The 24,780-nt window shown below is 43.4% G+C and overlaps 1 protein-coding gene and 1 long non-coding RNA gene across 3 annotated transcripts in view; one reads left to right on the forward strand and one right to left on the reverse strand.

Annotated features, from left to right (window-relative positions):
• Window positions 1-24,780, forward strand: part of Rnf115 (ring finger protein 115) — a 73,780-nt gene that overhangs the window by 21,444 nt on the left and 27,556 nt on the right. The window contains 1 exon segment of one of the 2 annotated variants that reach the window (NM_001108560.2): window positions 21,068-21,126. The exons of the other annotated variant lie outside the window; for it this stretch is intronic. Coding sequence (NP_001102030.2) covers window positions 21,068-21,126 — 59 coding nt within the window. 2 annotated transcript variants of the gene reach the window in all.
• On the reverse strand, window positions 3,296-4,882 carry LOC148006729 (uncharacterized). Its single transcript, XR_015676581.1, has 2 exons — window positions 4,646-4,882; window positions 3,296-4,300 (listed from the first exon to the last, which is right to left on the reverse strand). It is a non-coding gene; the product is annotated as an uncharacterized LOC148006729 (long non-coding RNA).

The following is a 24,780-nucleotide window of genomic DNA, read 5'->3' on the forward strand; positions in this document are numbered from 1 at the left end:
GAATTGAAGACCCAGAAATGAACCCACATACCTATGGTCACTTGATTTTTGAGAAAGGAGCCAAAACCATCAAATGGAAAAAAGATAGCATTTTCAGCAAATGGTGCTGGTTCAACTGGAGGTCAACATGTAGAAGAATGCAGATCGATCCATGCTTATCACCCTGTACAAAGCTTAAGTCCAAGTGGATCAAGGACCTCCACATCAAACCAGATGCACTCAAACTAATAGAAGAAAAAGTGGGGAAGCATCTTGAACACATGGGTACTGGAAAAAATTTCCTGAACAAAACACCAATGGCTTATGCTCTAAGATCAAGAATCGACAAATGGGATCTCATAAAACTGCAAAGCTTCTGTAAGGCAAAGGACACTGTGGTTAGGACAGAACAGCAACCAACAGATTGGGAAAAGATCTTTACCAATACTACAACAGATAGAGGGCTTATATCCAAAATATACAAAGAACTCAAGAAGTTAGACTGCAGGGAGACAAATAACCCTATTCAAAAATGGGGTTCAGAGCTAAACAAAGAATTCACAGTTGAGGAATGCCAAATGGCTGAGAAACACCTAAAGAAATGTTCAACATCTTTAGTCAAAAGGGAAATGCAAAAAAAAAAAAAAAAAGGGAAATGCAAATCAAAACAACCCTGAGATTTCACCACACACCAGTGAGAATGGCTAAGATCAAAAACTCAGGTGACAGCAGATGCTGGCGAGGATGTGGAGAAAGAGGAACACTCCTCCATTGTTGGTGGGATTGCAGACTGGTACAGCCATTCTGGAAATCAGTCTGGAGGTTCCGCAGAAAATTGGACATTGAACTACCCGAGGACCCAGCTATACCTCTCTTGGTCATATACCCAAAAGATGCCCTGACATATAAAAAAGACACGTGCTCCACTATGTTCATAGCAGCCTTATTTATAATAGCCAGAAGCTGGAAAGAACCCAGATGCCGTTCAACAGAGGAATGGATACAGAAAATGTGGTACATCTACACAATGGAATATTACTCAGCTATCAAAAACAATGACCTTATGAAATTCATAGGCAAATGGTTGGAACTGGAAAATATCATCCTGAGTGAGGTAACCCAATCACAGAAAAACACACATGGTATGCACTCATTGATAAGTGGCTATTAGCCCAAATGCTTGAATTACCCTAGATGCTTAGAACAAATGAAACTCAAGACAGATGATCAAAATGTGAATGCTTCACTCCTTCTTTGAAAGGGGAACAAGAATACCCTTGGCAGGGAATAGGGAGGTAAAGATTAAAACAGAGGCAGAAGGAACACCCATTCAGAGCCTGCCCCACATGAGGCCCATACATATACAGCCACCCAATTAGACAAGTTGGATGAAGCAAAGAAGTGCAGGCTGACAGGAGCTGGATGTAGATCTCTCCTGGGAGACACAGCCAGAATACAGCAAATACGGAGGCGAATGCCAGTAGCAAACCACTGAACTGAGAACAGGACCCCTGTTGGAGGAATCAGAGAAAGGACTGGAAGAGCATGAAGGGGCTCGAGACCTCATATGAACAACAATGCCAAGCAACCAGAGCTTCCAGGGACTAAGCCATTACACAAAGACTCTTGATGGACTGACCCTGGACTCTGACCTCATAGGTAGCAGTGAATAGCCTAGTAAGAGCACCAGTGGAAGGGGAAGCCCTTGGTCCTGCGAAGACTGAACCCCCAGTGAACATGATTGTTGGGGGGAGGGCGGTAATGGGGGGGAGGATGGGGAGGGTAACACCCATAAAGAAAGGGAGGGGGAGAGGTTAGGGGAATGTTGGCCCGGAAACCGGGAAAGGGAATAACATTCGAAATGTAAATAAGAAATACTCAAGTTGATAAAAAAAATAAAGTAAAAAAAATTAAAAAAAATTTGTCTTTGAACTAGTATGACACATATCAGTGCTAAAGATTCATGTTTTAGCTGAGCATTGTGGCACCTTTAACCTCTACACTCAGAAAATAGAGGCAAGACAATCAGGAGTTAAAAAAACATGAAATATTTAATCTTTTGTATTGGTTACCATTTTCTCTATTACTGTTACTTTAACTTGTGGTAAGCAAAAACATTGTAATTAACTCTTGGGGATGGGGAGGTGGCTTTGTGGCACTTGCTGAGTCAACCCAAAAACCTGAGTTTGTTCTGGAAAACTCGTGTGTATTAGTGAGGGTTCTCTAGAGTCAAAGAATTTATGGAATGTCTTTATCTATGAAGGGAATTTATTGTAATGACTTACAGCTCTTAGTCCATCTAACCCAACAATGGGCAGCTGTGAATGGGAAGTCCAAGAATCTAGTAGTTGTTTAGTTCCATGAGGCTGTTTCAGTTGGTCTTCTGTATAAGCTGGGATCCTGAAGAGGTAGGCTTCAGCAGACAGTTGGCAATGGCAAGTGTAAGCAGGCAGGCAGACAGACTTCTTTCTCCAGTGTCCTTATGTAGGTTTTCAGGAGAAGGTGTGGCCCAGATTAAAGGTGCGTACTATCCTTATACTATCAGCCTGGATTTGGAACTTCTTTTGTCTCAGGCTGACCTTGAACTCAGAAATCTGCTTGCTTCAGTCTTCTGGGATTAAAGGTATGTCCTGCCTTGCCTGGGCTTAAGCTTTTTATGGCCATTTTGCCTCAAGATCTCCTTGTCAAAATCCAGGCCAGAAGCCTGAGCCCTCCAGCCTCAAGATCAGGATCACATGTGTGCCCTCCATTTCTGGATTGTAGTTCATTTCAGATATAGTCAAGCTGATAACCAGGAAGAACCACTACACTGAGTAAAGGTGGATGGAGAGACTGACCCCACAAAGTTGTCCTCTGACCTTCACATGGACACCAGGGCACATGTACTCACTCACGTGGCTATGTTGTGTTATATGAGGTTAACTTTTTCTAGGGTGTGTGTGTGTGTGTGTGTGTGTGTGTGTGTGTGTGTTCATATGATAGAGGCCAGCACCAGAAATCCTCCTATCCTCCTGTCTCTGTCTTCCCAGCACTATCTCTCTCTCTCTCTCTCTCTCTCTCTCTCTCTCTCTCTCTGAATGCTTGAAGTCAGCTCCTATACTTTACTAACGGATCCATCTTTCTCTCAGGCCTGCCCCTTTAACCTCACGTGCTGGAGCTAGAGATGTGTGTCACCCTGCCTGGTTGTTGTTGTTTCGCCTTTCTTTGATTAATTCTTACCAGCCCAGCTTGTGTCCAGTTGAAAAGCTCTCAGGGAGAACTTTCCCTCGGGATGGAGACCCTCTAACTCCAAAGACCAGACCGAGACACCACAGGATGCAATCAGCAAGAGGATTTGGTTTATTGTCGGGATACACAGGCACAGGCACCTGCGGGCGCTTCAGTCACTCGGGGGACTGGCGCGCCCCACAGAACCAAGGATGGGCTTTTATAGGATTTTGGGGAGCAGAAGCAAGCATACAGAAGCAGATGCATGGTTACAGGGATATAATTGGTGGATTCTAATATGGCAAGGGTTTAGCCCGGGGGCAAGTTTCCTAGCTACCTTCCTGAAACATAACGGCTGACTCGGCCCCCCAAGGGTTCAGCCCGGGGGCAAGTTTCTTAGCTACCTTCTTGGAACATAACGACTGACTCGGCCCCCCACCAGGGTGTGGGACCTCTCCCGGGGCTTTTTTTCATTGTCAGGTGCTCAACCGAAGTCGTCCTGTTGCCAGGCCTTCAACCAAACACATCCTGCTTGGCAGCCGCTGTGTACTCAGTGTTCTAACTTTTCCCTGAACCAGTCATCTTAAGTACAGCCTTGCAAAATGGCGTTACTGCTGCTAAGCTGGGGTCTTTCATTCCCCCATTTTTTTTGTTAACTTTGAGTGAAATCTTTCACTCGACTTGGTCAAGAAATTTCTGTCTGGTGGGGGCTTATTCCCCCACTGACTCTAGGCCACAAAAGGGCTAGGAGGAGCCACGTAGGAGTTTTAACTTTAAGGGGTTTGGAGTGCGCTGAACTCTCCATGTCTGGGGTGTAGTGTTGTGATTAGTCAATTCCTCAGACCGGACTGCCTTGAGGTGTGGTGCGTGGATCTAAGCCGAGACTCCGTCTACCTTTAGGGCGGTCAGGGTAGTCAGGAGGACGGTGTAGGGTCCTTTCCACCGTGGCTCGAGATTCTTGGTCTGGTGTCTGTGCACCCACACGGTGTCTCCAATCTGGAACAGGTGTGGCACCACCGGATGTTCAAGCTTGTCCTGGTAAGCAGCGGCCAAAGGTCTCCAGACGTCTCTCTGCACAATCTGTAGGGCCTGTAAATGGGCCCTCAGAGAAGGGCTGTCAGCAAAATCAGCAATGTTTGAATCAAAGAAATGGACAAATGGGGGTGGTGTTCTATATATTATTTCAAAAGGAGTTAGACCATGGGGGCCCGGGGTATTCCGGGCCCGATATAGAACTAGGGGAAGGAGGGCCACCCAATCCTTTGAGCCAGTTGCAAGCGTATGTTTGGATAAAGTCTCCTTAATTGTTCTATTCATGTGTTCTACCTGACCTGAACTCTGGGGTCTATAGGCACAATGTAATTTCCAATCAATCCCCAGCAATTTGGCCACCAACTGACTTACTTGGGAGACGAAAGCGGGCCCGTTGTCTGACCCCAACGCTTGAGGCATGTCATACCTGGGAAAGATTTCCTCGAGGAGCTTCTTGGTGACCATTTTTGTAGTCTCGTGCTTCGTGGGGAAGGCTTTGACCCATCCTGAGAAGGTGTCTACAAACACTAGGAGATACTTGTATCCATATATACCTGGTTTAATTTTAGTAAAATCAATTTCTCAATGGATGTCGGGACGGTGTCCCCTAGGACGAACTCCTTGTCTAATCATGGTCCTTTCCGGGTTAACCTGAGCGCATGCTTTGTAACTCTCAGTCACCTTTTGTATCGCTTTGTCCCGATTTTAAAAAAAAACACAGATTTATCTCTTCCCGATCTAGTAAGGTTTTTATCTTCTTAAACCCCAAATGGGTTAATTTATGTAAAAAGGAGATCAATTCAAAAGTCATTTTTATTGGCATAACTGTCTTTTCTTTGTAGACCCACTGTTTTAGTTGAGGGTGGTAGATGGCCCCCATTTTTTCTAGGAGCTCTATGTCCTCATGGGCATAAACCCAACTGGTTTGTCCCACTGGTGGGGGCGTGGGTTGGTCTGGGCTATTTAAGGGCAAGATTTGTTTGTTCATGGCCGCTTCTCACGCCGTGGCATCGGCCAGCCGGTTTCTTCGTGCCTCTGGGTTGTGTCCTTTCTGGTGTCCTGGACAATGTATAATACTCAGTCTTTTGGGCAAGAATAGGGCTTCTAAGAGGGCCAGAATTTTAGCCTTATTTTTAATATCTTTACCCTCAGATGTGAGCAGCCCCCGCCTCCGGTAGATCTCCCCGTGGATGTGTGCCGTGGCAAAGGCATAACGGCTGTCTGTATATATATTTAGCCTCTTACCTTTTGTCATCTTGAACGCCTGAGTCAAGGCGATGAGTTCAGCCCGTTGTGCGGAGGTACCAGCAGGCAGGGCTTTCGCCCAAATCACTTTGTCCTCCGTAGTGACCGCAGCTCCAGCCTTTCGCTCTCCCTCTGCCAAGAAGCTGTTGTCATCCGTGTACCATGTGTGGTCAGCATTCTGAAGAGGCTGGTCCAATAGGTCCGGCCTGGTTCCATGTACTTCTGCGAGGATTTGTAGGCAGTCCTGCTGTTTTGCCTCCTCTGGTAGAGGAAGCAAGGTGGCAGGATTGAGGGCGACTACGGGCCCAAACTGAACCCGTTCTGCATCCAGTAACAAGGCTTGGTGTGAGAATTAGAGAGCCAGCGGTCTGGGGGCTGCTTTACCAAGGCCTCCACTGCGTGGGGTGCTAGGATGGTGAGTGGCTGTCCCAAAGTCAATTTTCCAGCGTCCTTGATCAGGACAGCAATAGCAGCCACCATCTTTAGGCACGGTGGCCAGCCGGAGGCCACAGGGTCCAATTTCTTAGACAGGTAGGCCACAGGGCGTTTTCAGAGTCCCAACCTTTGTGTTAGGACCCCTTTAGCATACCCCTGTTTCTCATCGATGAACAGTTACTGAGCAAATTGTAAGGGTTTGGAACAGTCGGATGAATATCTTCTATCCTCTTGTTGACCTTTCTCAAGTCTTGTACTGGCCTATAATCTCCAGTGCCGGGTTTCTTAACAGGCAGAAGAGGCGTATTTCAAGGTGACCGGCAGGGGATTAGGATGTCTTGATCTAGAAGCCTCGTAATGTGAGGCCTTATACCTTGATAAGCTTCATATGACAGGGGGTATTGTTTTATGGAGACTGGAGTTGTAATTAAGGGGGGCTGTTGGAGCGCCAACCCCATCCCACCAGTCTCTGCCCAAGCCAGTGTCCTGTCCCGGTTTATAGGGTTAGAACTTGAAGGGGAGTTCCGTGGGGGCCAGTTATTTGGGCCCCTCCTTCCTCAAAATGAATTTGTGCTTTTAGTTTGGTGAGCAGATCACGGCCCAGCAGAGGGTACGGGCAGTCTGGAACATGTAAGAAGGAATGGGTCACCTTACCAGTAGCCAGCTGAACCCGGCGGTCCGTAGTCCATCGGTATTGTTTCTCACCAGTAGCTCTTTGTACCCAGGCCGTCCGGTCGCTGAGTTGTCCTGAAGCTTGGGTGAGGACTGAATGCTGGGCTCCTGTGTCTACCAGGAAAGTAACCGGCTGCCCCCCAACTTTAAGCGTTACCCTGGGCTCAGGGGGGGGCTCCTGGCCCTGACCTCCCTAATCTTTATCTAGAGCCAAGAGGGAGGTTCGTGGTCGAGGCTTTCGGGGTCCGCCAGGCTTCTTGGGGCACTCTCTGGCCCAGTGCCCTTTCTCTTTGTAATAGGCACATTGATCTTTATCCAGCTTCAGCCCCTTTCGAGCTCCCCCCTATCTCCCTTCCTTTCTTGGCCCTGAACTACGGCGGCCAAGATTTGTCTCAATTCTCTCTCTTATTAAAAATCTTTTCAGCTTCTTTAAGTAAATCCTGTAATGTATAGCCCTGTAAATTTTTTAACCTCTGTAACTTAGTCTTGATATCTGGAGCAGCCTACCAGATGAAGGACATAGAGACACTCGTCATTTGTCCTGGGTCATCTGGATCATAGTGAGTGTACATACGGTAGGCCTCCTTAAGTCTCTCTAGAAAGGCGGAGGGAGTTTCCCCTGCTTCCTGTAATACCTGTTTTACCTGAGCCAAATTAGTAGGGCGTCATATAGCCCCTTGGAGACCCGCTAGAAGCAACTGGCGATAAAGGCGTAGGTGTCCCTTACCTTCAGCTGTATTAAAATCCCAGTTTGGTCTCTTAAGTGGGAATGCAGCATCAATTTTTTCAGGCAGCTGGGTGGGACGCCCATCATCTCCCAGAACATGCTTTCTGGCCTCTAGGAACACTCTTTGTTTTTTTTTTTCTGAGGTTAAGAGGGCCTGTAAGAGCTGTTGGCAGTCATCCCAAGTAGGCTGGTGGGTAAGTAAAACAGATTCTATTAGGTCGGTGAGTGCCACCGGATCTTTGGAGAAAGAAGGGTTGTGTTGTTTCCAATTGTAAATGTCAGCTGCTGAAAACGGCCAGTATTGGGTCTGGCCACCGGTTCCCTGTCTAAGTGGGAAAGCCTGGGAGGTTGAATCTGGCATCACCTCGCGCTTATTGCGCAATCTCCCTGCGACAGGGGAGAAACCCTTATCAGACTGTGGCCCGGCAACTGATCTGGCCGGCGGCTCTGCCTCCTCCATTTCAGCCGGGCCTGTCAGAGAGAAGATCTATGAGAGGGGAGTTTGGGTCTGCCGGGAGGACAGGTTTCTTAGAAGGCTCTGATTTCACAAAGGTAGAGAGAGGAAGACGTGGCCGGCGGACCGGACGGGGCCGAGGGGACAGGCTGGGGGTTGAGGGGAGGCCAATTCGGGTCCACGAAGGGTTCCGCCCGGGGGGGGGGGTGGTTAAGGCGAGACTCTCTCAAGTGATAATATAAGAAACCTGGTCAGGATGTCCGTGGACGACCCGATCTTTAACCTGTAAAATAATGATCTTATTAAATGTGCCATTCACTGGCCATCCGGCTCCGAAGGTGGGCCACTCGGATGTGCAGAGAGTCTGCCATTTTCCTTTTTTAACCTCGACGGACTGGTTGTGTGCCCGGTCGTGGACGTCTTTCCAATGATCAAGAGTGAGACTTAGGGGCGTTGTTAGTGACTGTCCCATGTTAGTTCTAAGGAAGATTAGAACACAGAGAAAACAAACAACACCAACAGTCAAACAAACAACAGCAGATAGAGGTGGCAAAAGTCCGGGGCCCTCTGAAAGCCAAAAATACAGACAGAGTGCCGTTAGTCCGGATCTTTCTCAGATGGAGGTGGCAAAGGTCCGGGGCCCTCTGAAAGACAGACAGAGGTGCCGTTAGTCCGGATCTTTCTCCTCTCCCAGATTGGGGCCCGAAAAGTCGGGCCCCTAGCACCCTTGGAACGTCTTCCAGGGCTGCGGGGCGAGAAGTCCGAGCTCGTCAGCTCCTTCTTCGTCCCGCCCAAATTCCAAACAACCTGGCTGAGCACTCACAGAACAGACCTGGCTGAGCGCTCACAGAACAGACCTGGCTGAGCGCTCACAGAACAGACCTGGCTGAGTGCTCACAGAACCTGGCTGAGCGCTCACAGAACAGACTTGGCTGAGCGCCCACAGAACAGACAGAATAAGGCAGAACGAGACAAAATCAGACAGACAGACAGACGCCGGCCGGCTTACCTCCCAGTGGGTGGTCGGTGGTCCCTGGGTGGAGGATCTCCTTTCCCGGCCAACGCACCAAATGAAAAGCTCTCAGGGAGAACTTTCCCTCGGGATGGAGACCCTCTAACTCCAAAGACCAGACCGAGACACCACAGGATGCAATCAGCAAGAGGATTTGGTTTATTGTCGGGATACACAGGCACAGGCACCTGCGGGCGCTTCAGTCACTCGGGGGACTGGCGCGCCCCACAGAACCAAGGATGGGCTTTTATAGGATTTTGGGGAGCAGAAGCAAGCATACAGAAGCAGATGCATGGTTACAGGGATATAATTGGTGGATTCTAATATGGCAAGGGTTTAGCCCGGGGGCAAGTTTCCTAGCTACCTTCCTGAAACATAACGGCTGACTCGGCCCCCCAAGGGTTCAGCCCGGGGGCAAGTTTCTTAGCTACCTTCTTGGAACATAACGACTGACTCGGCCCCCCACCAGGGTGTGGGACCTCTCCCGGGGCTTTTTTTCATTGTCAGGTGCTCAACCGAAGTCGTCCTGTTGCCAGGCCTTCAACCAAACACATCCTGCTTGGCAGCCGCTGTGTACTCAGTGTTCTAACTTTTCCCTGAACCAGTCATCTTAAGTACAGCCTTGCAAAATGGCGTTACTGCTGCTAAGCTGGGGTCTTTCACAGTAACACTTTATCCTTTGACCTGCTTTTCTGTCTTTGGACACAGTGAGGTAAAGGAGGTTGGGTGAGTGTACTGTCTTGTTTGGAGTCCCTCATGTCAGTGTTCAGTCATGATGTGGAATGAAGAAATAAAATTACTCAAATTGTCTTGTTTCCCACTAAGGGCCTCACATCCAGCAGGAAGAGTTCTGTCTTCTACTGCCCCGTACTCTAGCCTCTCAGGTTGCTTGGTTTTCCTTAGGTGTAGCTAAAAGAACAGCTTCTTTTAAGATGTCTTCAATTCAGAGAACTGTTTTCAAAGTGCTTACTTGGAACTTTGGCTTTTTATTTTTTGATGTCGAATCTCACTCTATTAATCCAGGCTAGCCTCAGACTTGTGGTAGTCCTCTTGCCTCAGCCTCCCAAGTGCTGGGATTACAGGCATGAGACACCATGTCCATTTTTTAAAAAAAATTTAAATAAGTGATTGGATGCAAGAATGAGAAAGAAGTTTAGTATTTTTTTCTGAGAGAGGATTGGGAGAAACAGTGTCTGGAAGATGTTTATGTTGTTGAAACATTTCTTTACTGTTCCCTTAGGACTGGTGGAGCTGGGGACAGAATGCAGAAGCTCTTTGTTTTGTTTTGGAATTCAGCTGATGCACCTTTTTTAAATTAAAAAATATGATTTATTTCACTTTAATAATGTGTATGTTTGTGTCCTTCAAGACCAGAGGAAGGTATCCGGTATGGAACTGGAGCTACAGGTGGTTGGGAACTGCCTGACACAGTGCTGGAGGTAGAACTCTGGTTCTTGGAAGAGCAGTGAGAGCTCTTAGCTCGTGAGTCCTCTCTCCAACCCTGTCAGTTGATACTCTTGAAAAGGGAAATATGGCCTGTCCTGAAAGGGAGCATGGGACCAGACTCCACAGCAGAGCAGGGTCTTTGACCACAGCTGTCTCTTGGTTTGGAATTATGGCAGATATTGCTTAGGAGCTGTGATTTATGATCTCAGCTTGTCAGACTGGATGGAAAGTAGGCCTTTTATTTGGATATAAGAAACCATTTCGAGTTGCTAATGTAGACATAATTCTATACTGATATACTGAATACTTGATACAAACTTGTTTATGTTCAAGAGTATGGAAGTTTCACAATATAGGACTTGGCATAAATAGGTCTTGTCAAATGTTTTATATTTTGATAACTGATCCCTAAAGGTTGGAGGCAAAGGAAAATAGTGCATTCAAATTTTCTTATTCCTTCCCTTGCTGGAGTCCCGTGTTCTCCTGTGATGTTCTTTAAGATTTATTTATTTATTATATCTGGTGTATCTGTCTTCAGACACACCAGAAGAGGGCATCAGATCCCATTACAGATGGTTTGAGCCACCATGTAGTTGCTGGGATTTGAACTCAGGACCTCTGAAAGAACAGTCAGTGCTCCTAACCACTGAGACATCTCTCCAGCCCTCCTGTGATGTTCTTATAACTGTGTAGTGACATGTAAAGTGAAGCCTTTGTGTACGGCTTTGAGTGAAATGTTTCAGCAAAGCCTTTGCTATGCTTGGGTCAGTCAGTAGAGGCTGAGAAATTGTTTGACTGTTTGAACCTTGAAGAAATGTTGTCTCCTTGGATAGTCTGCACTTGGTGCTACATGAGAGCTTGCAGCTGTACCAACCTTGGTCCTGGCACTCCTGGCAAATTTGGAGTTCTTATTTTTTATTATGGCTAGCTATGGTCAAAAGGAACTAAGATTTGTGTGGGTTTTCTGCTCTCTTGGATTGGAAGGGCAAGATGGCTTTGGTAGTTGGAACCTTTCCCCAATTAATCTTCTGTAATGAATGAATAAAAGTAACTGGAGTCACCTAGTTTGGGGTCAGTCTTTTTCCCAAGAAGGTTGAACCAACCCCTCTGCTCCTTCAGAAAGAGCATCTTGGTGAGCCTCTCTTTCTAATGCGGCACCTATGGCTAACATCAACCATTATAACTGGGTAAACATTAAGGCTAAGCTATATGTAGAGAGCTGTTCCTCATTTAGATTATGAATGGTGAGAAGTATTTCTGCTTGATTATGGTTTTATATTAAATAACTAATGAACATCTGAAATAGTTGAGTATATCTAGTACTAGGTATCTTTCATTACTAGCTTTTTATTTGGCATGCAAAATAATAGGTTTCATTACATTTGTATGTGCGTTTACCTGTGTACCATGGCCTATGTGTGGAAGTCAGAGGACAATTTATCAGATATGATTCTCTTCTTCTACCATATTTGTTCTAGGGAACCAAACAGGTTTTTAGGCTTAGCAGCAATTGCTTCTACCCCATGAGCCATTTGCTGCTGCTCCAAATAGTAGGTTTCAATGAAATTTTATTTTTATTTTTAGAAATTTACTTTTTTTTTTTTTTGTGACATGGTCTCACTGTGTTCCCCTGGTTGGCCTGGAGCTCTTTATGTAGACCAGGCTGGTAAATTCACAGAGAAATCTGCGTCCTGAGTATGGGGATTAAAGGCATGTACCATAATGTCTTTATTGTTACTTTATTATTATTGTTATTATTATTAGTGTGTATGTGTACACACACACACACACATACACACATATCGGTATATAGTCGTCTGTGTTACAAATATGAGAGAAAAATGTGGTATTTGTCTTTCTGCGTCTAGTTTATTTCACTTTAGCAAGATGATCTCTCGTTCCGTCTACTTTCCTGAAAATTACATGATTGCCTCCTTTTTTTTATGGTTGAGTAGCTCAGCTGTTGTGTCAGCAATAAACAGAGATGTACAATTGTGTGATTTGGATTCCTTTGAGTATATCTGACAGATTGGTAGAACTGAATCCCATGGTAGTTTTAATTTTAGTGTTTTGAGGAAACTGCATGCTGCTTTCCCACCAACACTGTGTAAGGATTTCTTTCCTTTTTTCTTTTTCCCACATAGAATCTCTCTTACGAAAATTTGTTTTCTTTCCAAGTTTGAGTTGGTTTTCTGCTTTCACCATGTGGGACCTGGGGATCAATCTCAGACTTTTAGGGGTCGGGCTACCCACTGAACCATCTCACATCCTCTATTTTCTTGATGATATTCCCTCTGATTGGGGTAAGATGAAATCAGTGTAGTTCTGATATGGGTTTTCCCAAAGGCTAAGGATATTGAACATATTTTTCTAACATTGGTTTGTCTGTCTGTCTCTTCCTTCCTTCCTCCCTTCCTTTCTTTTTTTGAGAACTGGTATTCAATTTAGTTATTCATTAGATAATTTGGGGAATTTTTTGGTGTTTAATTTTTTAATTTTAGTTCTTTATAGAATCTAGATGTTAATTCTGTCAGATATGTAGTTGGCAAAGATTTTTTTTTCTCTTATTTCACAGGCTCCTATTTTACTTTGATGAGTTATTTCTTCTGTTGTTCAGAAGCTTTTATATTTCGTGTATCCCCATCTAATTTTGGGGATTATTTTCTTTACAGGTGGTAACTTTTTCACAAAATTCTTGCCTGTGCCCCTGTGTCTTGGACTATTTTGCCTGTGTTCTCCTTATCAGTTTTAGAATTTCAGATCTTACATTAAGATCTTTGAATCATTTTTTATTTGAGTTTTATGTAGGGTGAGAAATGGGAATATGGTTTCATCCATCTACACGTTCATATCTAGTGTTGCCCGCACCGCTTGTTGAAGCAGTAGTCTTTTCTCAATTGTATTGTTTTGACACCTTTTCAAATTGTAGGTGGCAGTAACTGTGGGGGCTTTCTTAGGGGCCCTTCCTCTGCCCCAGTGGTCTCTGCATGAGTTTTGTGCTGTGTTGTCAGGATGCCATTGACACTGTTCTTGTGCTTAGGATTGCTTTGGCTCTCTAGGACCTTCGGTACTTCCACAGAAACTTTAGGATTTCTTTTCCAGTTAAAAAAAGGCCACTGAGGGTTGGGGATTTAGCTCAGTGGTAGAGTACTTGCCTAGCAAGTGCAAGGCCCTGGGTTCGGTACCCAGCTCCAAAAAAAAAAGGCCATTGAAATTTTGCTCGGGAAATACATTGAATCTATAGATCACTTTCAGCAATGTAACTATTGTCCCAGTATTCTGCCAATCTGTGAGCATGGGCTGTCTTTCCATCTTTTTGTGTCTTCTTTAATTCTTTCAGTGACTTAAGGTTTTCATTGTATAGAACTTTCACTTCATTGGTTAAGCTTATTCCCAGTTATTTTTTAAGTACTTACTATTTTTTATTTTTGAGATAAGGTCTTACTGTGTAGCCTTGGCTGACTTGGCTCTCATTGTGTAGAGCAGACTGATCCCAAATTCAAAGTGATCTTCCTGCCTCTCTTTTGAGTGCTGGAATTAAAGGTGCATGCCACCATGTCTGGCCTTAAAGACTATTGTATGTATTTGAATATTTCGTGTGTGTGTGTGTGTGTGTGTGTGTGTGTGTGTGTGTGTACATCGTGTGTGTGCTGTCCCCATAGAGGCCAGAAGGCGGTGTTGGGTTCCCTGGAACAGGAATTTCAAACTGTTGATTGTCAGCCACCATGTGGATGCTAAAAACTGAACCTGGTCTTCCGCAAGACTAGCAAGGATTTTAACCTTTGAGCCAATCTCTTCAGCAACTCCACCCTATTTATTTTTTGAGAATGTTATGAGCAGCATTTTGTTTTAAAGCAATATCATTCTTGGTAAGTTCATTATTAAAATACTGAAACACCATTTTTTGTAAATGTTATATCCTGGTATTTGCTAAAAGTATCAGGTCTAAGAATTTTTCTAGTGGAATCAGAATCAGCATCAAAGTAATAATATTAGCTTTCTAGAGTAAGTTTGGTAGTACTTCTTACTGTTCTATTTTATGGAACAAGATTATCTCTAAACCCCTTCTACGGTAAGTATGATTTTTTTTTAAAAGATTTATTTATTTTATATATGTGAGTACACTGTCGCTGTCTTCAGACGCACCAGAAGAGGGCATCAGATCCTGTTACAGATGGTTGTGAGCTACCATGTGGTTGCTGGGATTGGAACTCAGGACCTCTGGAAGAGCAGTCAGTGCTCTTAACCACTGAGCCATCTCTCCAGCCCCCATGATATTCTGATTTAGACACAAACTTCTGAAATAGCCATATCTTAGACCTTGTAATTATCTCTAATAGCATTAGCTTTGAAATGTTAGACTTTAACTGTCATGTGATAATCAGGCCGTAACTTAAGTTTTTAGATCTTTTAGTCCTTTACTCTACACTGCCTCTTCTATTACCATACAAGGTCCAGGTATTTTGTCTTTTTGTAGTTGTAATGTGTGTAGTTTGTAATTTCACAGACATTGCCGCAGCAAATATGTGTTGAACACTTGTTTGCCTTGGACATTTTGCCTTGGATAAGCAAAAGTAATTAGGACCCTGACATTAGGGAACAGCTTGTTGAGTGTTGAAAGACACTAACAAACTGTGAAACAAATATAACTATAAATTGTAATCCATGCCATAAAGGAATGGTAAGAATATCATAGAAGAAATCAGTAAGTGAAGTATCTCTTAGATTAGGTAGATAGGCTGGATTGGCTGGTTTCTTCCTGTTACCAAGAAGGGGACTAGGTAGTAAAGTCTTAAAACCCGAGGCCTTGTCTTAGTTATTGTTCTATGACTGTGATGAAACAGCCTATGATCAGGGAAACTTACAAAAGGAAGCCTTTAATTGGGCACTTGCTTATAGTGTCAGAGGATGAGTCTCTGATCATCATGGAGGGTGGAATGGGGTGGCGGCAGGCAGGCATGGTGCTAGACCAGTAACTGAGAGCTTACATCTGATGCACAAACTGTAGACAGTCAGAGGAAGAAACAGACAGACTGAGAGACTGGGCCTGGCATGTTCTTTTGAAATCTGTAGTTCACCCCCAAAGGCACACCTTTTCCAATAAGACAAACCTCCTAATCTTTCCTAAACCGTCCAGCAATTAGGAACTAAACATTCAAATATATAGGCCTATATAGACCATTCTCATTCAAACCACCACAATCTTTTTTATTTTAAAACACTTCAGCTCTTTGATTTTTCCTCCATCTTCTCTATAACATGAGAATGGATCTGGCATGTTCTCCCAAAGTCAACCTTATTCTAAAGCATTGTAGAGACTCTTCACTAATGCCTATGATTTATGGACTGGAAGAAAATACCCATCCTTACAATATCATCTGCTGAGGTGTCTTATGTAGAAAAATTTTATTTTAGAAATAAAATGTAGAAAATGTAAATGTAGAAAAAAGTTTATTTTCCTTTTATTCACTTTACATCCTGATTATACCCTTTCCCTCTCCTCCAATCCCTTCCCCTGCTGCCCCCTCCCTTTCTTCTTAAGGGGAGCCTCCCCGTTCCCTGCTTGGGTACCACTCACTCTGGCCCATCTAATCCCAGCAGTGGTAGGCACATCTTCTCTTGCTCAGGCCCAACTGATCAGTCCAGGTAGGAGGAGGGGATCCAATGGCAGGCAACAGAGTCAGAGATAGCCCTTGCTCCACTTGTTAGGGGACCCACATGAAGACTAAGCTGCGTATCTGCTACAAATGTGTAGGGGGCCTGGGTCCAGCCCCTGCATGCTCTTTGGTTGGTGGTTCCGTCTCTGTGAGCCCCCTAAGCCCAGGTCAGTTAACTCTGTAGGTATTCTCGTGATATCCTTGATCCTCTCTGCAGCTTTCTCAATTCTATCCCCCACTGTTTCACAAGACTCCCTGAGCTCCACCTTGGCTGTGGGTCTCTGCATTAGTTCTGTCTGCTCCTGGATAAAGCCTCTCAGGAGACAGTTAAGCTAGGCTCCTATCTGCAAGCTAGCAGAGTATTATTACTAGTGTCGGGGGTTGGGTTTCAACATGGGATGGGCTCAGGCTGGGGCAGTCATTGGTTGGCTCTTCCCACAGACTCTGCTCCATCTTTGTCTTTGTGTATCTTGTAGGCAGGACACATCTGTGGTTGAAAGTTTTGTGGGTTGATGTCCCCCTCCCTCCACTGGAAGTCCTGTCTGGTGACAGGAGGTGGTCACTTCAGTCTCCATATCCTCCGCTGGTAGGAATCTCAGCTAGGGTCACCCCTATATACCTCCCATAGCTTCCTCCCATCCCAGATCTCCAGATTGTCACCAGAAATGCTTGCCGCTGATTTCCATGCTTACCCCCAGACCCTTCTCCACCATCTCCCCACACCCGATTGCCATCCCTGTTTCCCTTCACCCCCCTCCAACCCAGTTCCCTCTCTTCACCCACCTCTGATGAGTATTTTGTTTCCCCTTCAGAGGGAGATTCAGTGTCATCCTCCCTTGGGCACTCCTTATTACCCAGGGTTTTTTTTTTGCGGGGGGGAGGGGAGTGTTGGGATCTGTGGATTGTAGCATGGTTATCCATGCAGAGGTATCTTTTTCCTCTTCCTTTCTCCCTTCCTAGACTGGTTATTCAGGATGGCTCTGAAGTCCCAAAGTATAGCTGCCTGGTTCTATGAAGAGGAGTATATAGTTAGGCTGGAGAGATGGCTCACTGGTTACGAGCACTGGCTGCTCTTCCAGAGGACCCAGGTTTAATTCTCTTAGCAACTCACAACCATCTGTGACTCTAGTTCCAGGGGATCTGACACCCTCACACAGACACATATACATGCAGGCAAAACACCAATGCACAAAAAATTAAAATAAACAGATCCAAAACAGGAAATGACAAGAGCACAGTAAATAAGGATGATAGTAAAGCCCAGGTAAAAAAGCAGAGATCAGCACTGTGTTCTGTCAAACTGGGTTGTGTGTTCTGTGACAGGTGTTAGGGACAGACACACCTAAGCCTCTAACAATGCAAGAACTGTGTATTATTTTGAACTGTAGTACAAACAATGAAATATAAGAGATGATAGAATAGCAGTTGGCCAAAGAATACTAGCAGCATGGCACATAGGGCTTCTTAGCTGTAGAATACATAGACCTCTACTCTAATTGTCATCGGGTAAGCCTGGTGAGTATGCATAGAGATCTTCTAACACAGAGCCACTAGATGGACTGGAAAAATCCAGGTTAGAGCATCCAGCCCTGGAACAGCCAGTCTTGCAACACCATTTCTGGACTGGTTACGTTATACCCAAGCCTGGAACAATCAGACCTTGAAGTCCCATCTCAGAATTGGAGAGTGAGTCTCTACAGGCATTGGGTTGAATCTTTTTAAAAGTTGTTTCTAAAATTAACCTCATTTATATTCACATAAACTTTTTAAGTGGGAGAAAGGAGTGAAATCACTGTTCCTGGGAGAGTGTAGCTTAAAAGAGCAGGAGAGATTCAGGATTTATTTGACTTCAATTCATTTTACTTTTCAATAGTTCACAGTATACCTGTTATGAAGGTGTCTCATCCTCAGTGTGAATGATGGAGGAAAGAGCTGAGAGCTCCTGATCCACAGGATAAATAACCCAGAGTTTTCCATAATCCAGTTCCCCGTTAGACATCTCCTGAGTGTCCGCCTTCATCCTGTTCCTCTCTGTCTTAGTTTGGGTTTCCACTGCTGTGAACAGACACTGTGATCAAGGCAACTCTTTTTTTTTTTTTGTCTTTTTTTTTCCGGAGCTGGGGACCGAACCCAGGGCCTTGTGCTTGCTAGGCAAGCGCTCTACCACTAAGCTAAATACCCAACCCAAGGCAACTCTTAAAAAGGCCAATATTTAATTGGAACTGGCTTACAGTGTCAGTCTATTATCATCATGGTGGCAGGCAGGCAGACAGACATGGTACTAGAGAAGCCAAGATTACTAGAGAAGCTGAGAGTTCTACATCTTGATCCAAAGGAAGTCAGAGGGAGACTCTCTTCTGCAGGCAGCTAGGAGGAGGATGTCTTCTATACTGAGTAGAGCTTGAGCACTAGGAGCCCTCAAAGCCCACCTATACAGTGACACACTCCCTCTAACAAGGCCATACCTCCTCTAATAGTGCCACACCTCCCAGTAATGCCACTTCCCATGGGCCAAGCATATTCAAATCAATACACCCTCTATCCTCCAAATCTGCTATTTTCTTTCATTTATTTATTGCTTCACTTTTATTTTTTTGGCAAGGTCTTACTATGTAGCTTCATCTGGAACTTGCTGTGTAGACATATAGCACAGTGATTCCTGCTGCTACTGCCTCCCTGGTGCTAGGAATAAAGGCACAGGCCATCATGCCTGACTCCCAAGTGCTACTTTTTTTTAATCACTACAGTCCTACATACATAATTTTCTTCTCCGTGGAATAGATTAATATCTTAGAACTGTTTTAGAAATACCTTCCCTGGATCCTCAAGACAAGTCTAATATCTGTTCCTTTGTCTAGTGTTGGTTAAGGCACTTATTTTACAAAATAATACTGTTTCTTGATTTGACTGACTCCTCATCAAATTAATATTGATGAGAAAAAAATGCTTCATCACTTTTAAGAAAATGTTTGAATATTTGAGTTACTGTTCTTTTTTCTGAGATAGTTACAACTATATCTACAGCAGATCAACCAAGCTTAGTGTTCAGAAAGTAGATGGAACAAGGAACTAGTTGAAAACACCTTTCTCAGGTATATTTGAATAGACAAAATTTGCAAAAACTGTGACCAGTCTCTAAGATGTATTCTTTTTTAGCTCCAAACTTTGATATTCTTTCAAAGAAAAATTTATGATTGAAAGATACAGAAACTAACTAGTAGCTCTGTTTCGGTTAAATCCCTTTAAGAAGCATTGTTTTGTGATTATTGTATTGGGGGCACATATGTGGGGGTCGCGCTTCTTTGTGGAATGGGTTCCCCTTCACGTTTTTATGGGTTTCTGGGATGGAGTTGAGGGCTGCCTAGCTTGTGTGCTGTGGTGGCTTGAATGAGAGTGCTCTCGTGGAGTCACGTGTTTGAATACCTGCTCTCCAGTTGATGGCTCTTCGGGAGAATTAGGAGATGTGGCTTTGCTGGAGGAAGTAAGCACTGCTACCTGGCGTTGAAGTTTCAAAAGACCTGGCCATTTTGAGTTAGTTTTTTCTGCCTCCTGTTTGTGGATCATTGTGAGCTCTCAGCTTTACCTGTTGCCATGCTTCTGCTCTGCCATCCTGGACTCTAACCCTTTGAAGTCAGCAGCCCAGTGAAATACTTCCTTCCATAAGTTGCCAAGGTAATGGTGTTTTGTCACAGCAATAGAAAACTAAGGCTTGTGGCAAGTACCTTTACCTGCAGAGTCATCACGCTGTCCTTAGTTATTTGCATTCTTATTCCTTAAAGAGCTGAGAATATTATGTTTTACATGGAACCACTGCTACCCAGAAAATATATTAGGAAATCCATTTTGTCGTGACTCATGTCTTCAATCTGAACATTTGAAAGGCTGAAGACTGAGGAGCTCTCAGCAGATGTGAGCTCTTAGGACCAAAACTCAAGCAGGGCAGGAACCTGGAGGCAGGAGCTGATGCAGAGGCCTGGAGGGGTGCTGCTTACTGGTTTGTTCCCCGTGGCTTGCTCAGCCTGCTTTCTTATAGAACCCAGGACCACCTGCCCAGGGACGGCACCACCTATAATGGGCTGGGTCCTCTCCCATCAAGAAAATGCCCCATAGGCTTGCCCATAGCCCAACCCCTAGAGGTATTTTCTTAATTGAGACTCCTCTCTGATGACTCTAGTTTGTGTCAAGTTGACATAAAACTAACCAGGACATCAGATATCTAGTTTTGCTATCATTCTTCCAAAACAAATCAAAAACATTAAAAAAAGAAATGCAAATCATCCCAATTAAAAACAAAACTAACAGAAACAACCAAAGAAACAAATCTATAATACTCCCTTATTCTCTCAATGAGAACCACTTAGGTAGGTATGAAACCATTTTGTAAATATCTTGTGGAATTCTTTATTTCCAGAGTACACTAGAAAAACAAAACAGCCTGGAAATTAGCAGATGTATAAGTTGTTTTCCTTTTCTTTCTTTTTTTTTTTCATTTCATTTCATTTTGTTTTGTTTTTCAAGATACATTTTTCTGTGTACCCCTGGTTTTCATGGACCTCACTCTGGAAACCAGGCTGGCCTCAAATTCAGAGATCTATCTGCCTCTGCCTCCTGCATGCTAGGACTGAAGGCATGTGCCACCCTTGCCTGGCATGCACATACAATTTAAAACCAGCTTTAATTTTTTTTTTTTAAATGGGGCTGGAGAGATGGCTCAATGGTTAACAGCACATGTTGCTCCTGGCAGGGGCCTGGGTTCAGCGTCTAGCACCTATATGGGTCACAACCGTCAGTAACTCCAGTCCCAGGGGATTCACTGTTCTTCAGACCTCCATGGCATTTGACACATACTTGTTGCACAGACACATGTGCAAACAAAACACCCTTAAACATAAATAGGTACATTTAAAGATGTTTAAAGTTTTTATTACATTTTTGTTTATTTATTTATTGTGTGTGTAGGTGTGTGTATGAAATGGCACAAGTATGGAGGTTAGAGGACAATTTGCAGGAAGTCCGTTCTCTTCTGCTGTGTGGGTCCTGGGGTCAAACTCAGGTCATCAGGCTCAGCAGCCAAGTTCCTCTACCTTCTGAGTCATCTTTTGACTGATCATCAGCCTTTGTGCTTCGTGATATCTAAAGTCACATGCTTAGGTTCCTAATGAAATGAAAAACGTCTATTTACTTATTCTTTTCTTTTATAGGAATATATATGTCCCAGATGTGAATCAGGCTTTATTGAGGAAGTGACAGATGATTCCAGGTATTGTATAAGCTTATGGATAAACCAAACTGTCTAGTACTGAAACTGTTTTCTCTTAGTGTTGACTGAGTGGAATGGAAGGAATTTGTTTTGTAGCTTACCCTCCTGGGAGTAGACACACACACACACACACACACACACACACACACACACACACACACACACACACACGAGGAGAAGAAGACAGGAGATGGAAAGGAAAGAAAATTTGGAAATCAATGTGATGATATGATTTTATCCGTTGCTCCTGATTGCATCACACCTGGAAAACCTCTGTAACCATATCAAAGAGAACTGAGTTTTCGTTTGCTTCTTTAGGGTCCTCTTGGATTACTAATTAATTCTTGGCAACTATTTTGTTGCCGGAAGTTAAACTGCTGATGCACATATTTGGTGGGCTATGGAGTGACTTCTGAGAAGGACGCTAACAAGGCATATGTTCTAGTCAGGGAAACTGAGTTGTTGCTCTGCCTTGAGGAGCCCAGGTCCATTGTTCAAATGAAGATTAGTGTTATCAGAGTGCCATCTTGCTGCTGTAATATTGATATTTGGGTTTGTTTTCTTGGCTTTGATAAAGGTTTAATATTGATAAAAAGAGGAAATATTTTCTCTAAGTAATAATATATTTCTTGTTTTTTTGTGAATAAAACTGTAATAACTTAATTCTAGCATTTGACCATTTGACAAAATATAAACTGCTTAAAGTGAATCTTGGAGTGACCTTGGAGCTTTATACCAGTTCATAATTCCCTCACATTGCTGTCAGCAGAATCTAAAGTTGAAGGTCTCTTCACAACCAGGAAAAACTACACCTTTTAAAGTATGTACTGTTAGTTCTACTGTACTAATTGTTGATGATTATATGTGGAAATGAGTTGGAGCTTCTGGGGCAATGTGTGGCATGGGATCTAGTTTGGTACAAACACTTGAACATTGGCGTGACAGTTTTGCCTTTAAATAACAATGCCAGCACTATGCCTGTAAGATTAGCATGACAGCAGATTTTGAAGTGTGTAGATGGCATGCTAATTTGGGATTTTTTTGTGTTGTTATAATTGCCTCAAATACAGTGCTCTGCATGTCTTGAATAAAGAGTATACTGGGTATAGGGGAATGAGTAATGGATGTTCTCCTAACATAGACATTTTAAATTTCTTTAGACATAGAGAGCTCTTAAACAAAGTGCAGCTATACCTGGTGTAGTAACTAGCTAGTCTGGATACTCTGGGGATTCAGTTTTCACTCAACCCTATGTGTGTGCCTGATTAAGTCAAAGGCTGTCCTGTGTAGATGCTATTGGTGGCAGCCATTCAAAAGGAAATATTGCGAGGTTTGAATGAAGTTGGTCGGGTTTTTGTTGTTTTCTTTTTTTGAGGCCCCTCCCCTATTCTTTTCTCAAAACCTGACTGTTCTGGAACTTACTCTATGGACCAGTCTGGCCTCACACTCAAAGAGATTTGCTTGCCCCTGCCTCTGGAGCACTGGAACTAAAGTTGTGGGCCTTCATTGCTGGGTGAAGTCAGTGTTTTTAAAGAGGGAAGAAATCTTATTCTTAGACTTGGAGTCTTACAGGCAATTACTTATTATTTTCTTTTATAAAATTTGTAAGCATTTGCTGACTTTAGTATTTAGAACCGCAGCGAGTAATAGTGAATTGTAAAGGTTATTGAAGCTGACATTGCAGAAATTCTAGTTACTCAGAAGGCAGAAACAAGATGAGTATAGGATCATGAGGCTTGCCTGAGCTGTAAAGTTCCCAGGTCAGTCTGGGCATTTAGACCTGGTCGCTAAAGAAAAAGTAAAAATAGAAAATGTGGCTACTGGGGCTGGAGAGATGGCTCAGTGGTTAAGAGCACTGACTGCTCTTCCAGAGGTCCTGAGTTCAAATCCCAGCAGCAACCACATGGTAGCTCACAGCCATCTGTAATGGGATCTGATGCTCTCTTCTGGTGTGTCTGAAGACAGCAATAGTGTACTCACATATAATAAATAAATCTTTAAAAAAAGATATTTTTTAAAAAAGAAAGAAAATGTAGCTCAGTGGTAGGCATGTTTGCCTCTTCTGTGTGAGGCCCTAGGCGTAACACTAGTTCCAGAAAAATAAATCAATACAAGGAAGTCTTTGCATATAAATATAAGATAGTGGGCTCCATCTGCCCCACACATGCTGGAGAACGTCTTGTAAATTTTCTTAATTTTTGTAAAGTTTATTAGAATATTGTTATTTTTTATTATGTCTTCTCTGTGTTTAGTTCTTTTAGGTACAGAAGAACTAGTTTGGGCTACATAGTGAGTTCAGGGCCAGTTTGAACTCATAGTGAGGTCAGACCATGTCTCAAAAACAAGACAAACACACACCACCACCACCGCCACCACTACCACAACCACCAACTGCACAACCTAGGAAAGATGATCCTTAGGAACTGTTAGGTTTGGGCAATAAAATATCTATACAGCCATGTATTATAGAATCTAGTGTTCAATTATTTATGTAGTATAGGTGTTACAAGTGCCTTGTTGCATAATTAAAATGATTTTTTTAAAGTATTTTTAACCTCTTATGTAAACACAAGTTTCCATTGGTTTCTTATCAGAGTAAGGCTTGAGACAAGTGTAGAAAGAACAATATTTGCCTTGGTTTTAGACTAACTAGGGTGTGCTTGTTTCCTTAGTGAGCGCAGTGCAGTGCCTGGAAAAGTGTTATAATCCTGAAGGTGAAGTGGTGTTCAGGAGTTCACAGGCTTATGATTAGGATGTGTGCTCGTGTTTGTTGCTGGAAGAGCTTTTAGCAGGTTTTTGTGACTCAGTTCTTCCTCCCTTTTAGGAGTGTTAGCCAGTTTCTTCTCTGCAAATTTCATATGGGTAGTGGGATTTAATTTTTTCCTGTTCTTCTGGGTTCTTGAAAAGAGGCATTTTGTCAATTAGACATGTGCTATTCAGCAGCTTCTATTTTGGAGTTAGAGGTATAGGATATGCCACCACAAGGTTTTCAAAGGTGAGGAATGCATTCATTATGTAACGTCTCACAAATAATAGAGTATATATGTGAGGTATTCATTATAAAATACAGTTTTTTGGCATTGTAGTTTTATTTATGAAAGGAACAAAGGGTTGAAATGGTTGAGGCAAATCCTAGCTGTTAATAATACAAGCTAGAGCTTAGAACCAGAGTCAGTGCAGAGGGGTGTGGAGGAGTCATATTCGGCTGGTGAGGTCAGAAGTGATTCATGGATGAGGTAGCCCTGAGACTGGGCAGGATAATCTAAGAATAGGATAACCTATTCAAACTTCTTTGAATACTTACTGAATTCTTTCTAACCTGCTAATCTATACCAGGCCCTTTTATATTAAACATTTAGTAATTCCAGAAGATACTAACTTTGGTTATCTTGATCATCTATCTGGTTAAATGGTTTGATGCTGAAATATTTTTACTTTCTTAGACTGTTTGAGGATACACGTCTACTTTTCTTCCTTTGCTAGGCTAACTTTGAATTGTGTTACTGGCTGTGAGTTCTTTCTGCTCGATGGCCCTTCTTTCTACATTTCCTTTTGATCTAGCTTTAATTCATTTGAAAACCATTTGATTTTGCCGTTTGGTATGCCCATTTTCTTACTGTTTTATTTGCTAAGATACTCTTACAGACATGGTGT

The sequence above is a fragment of the Rattus norvegicus genome, chromosome 2, assembly GCF_021556685.1.
Source record: "Rattus norvegicus strain SHRSP/BbbUtx chromosome 2, alternate assembly SHRSP_T2T, whole genome shotgun sequence".
Lineage (NCBI taxonomy): Eukaryota > Metazoa > Chordata > Mammalia > Rodentia > Muridae > Rattus > Rattus norvegicus.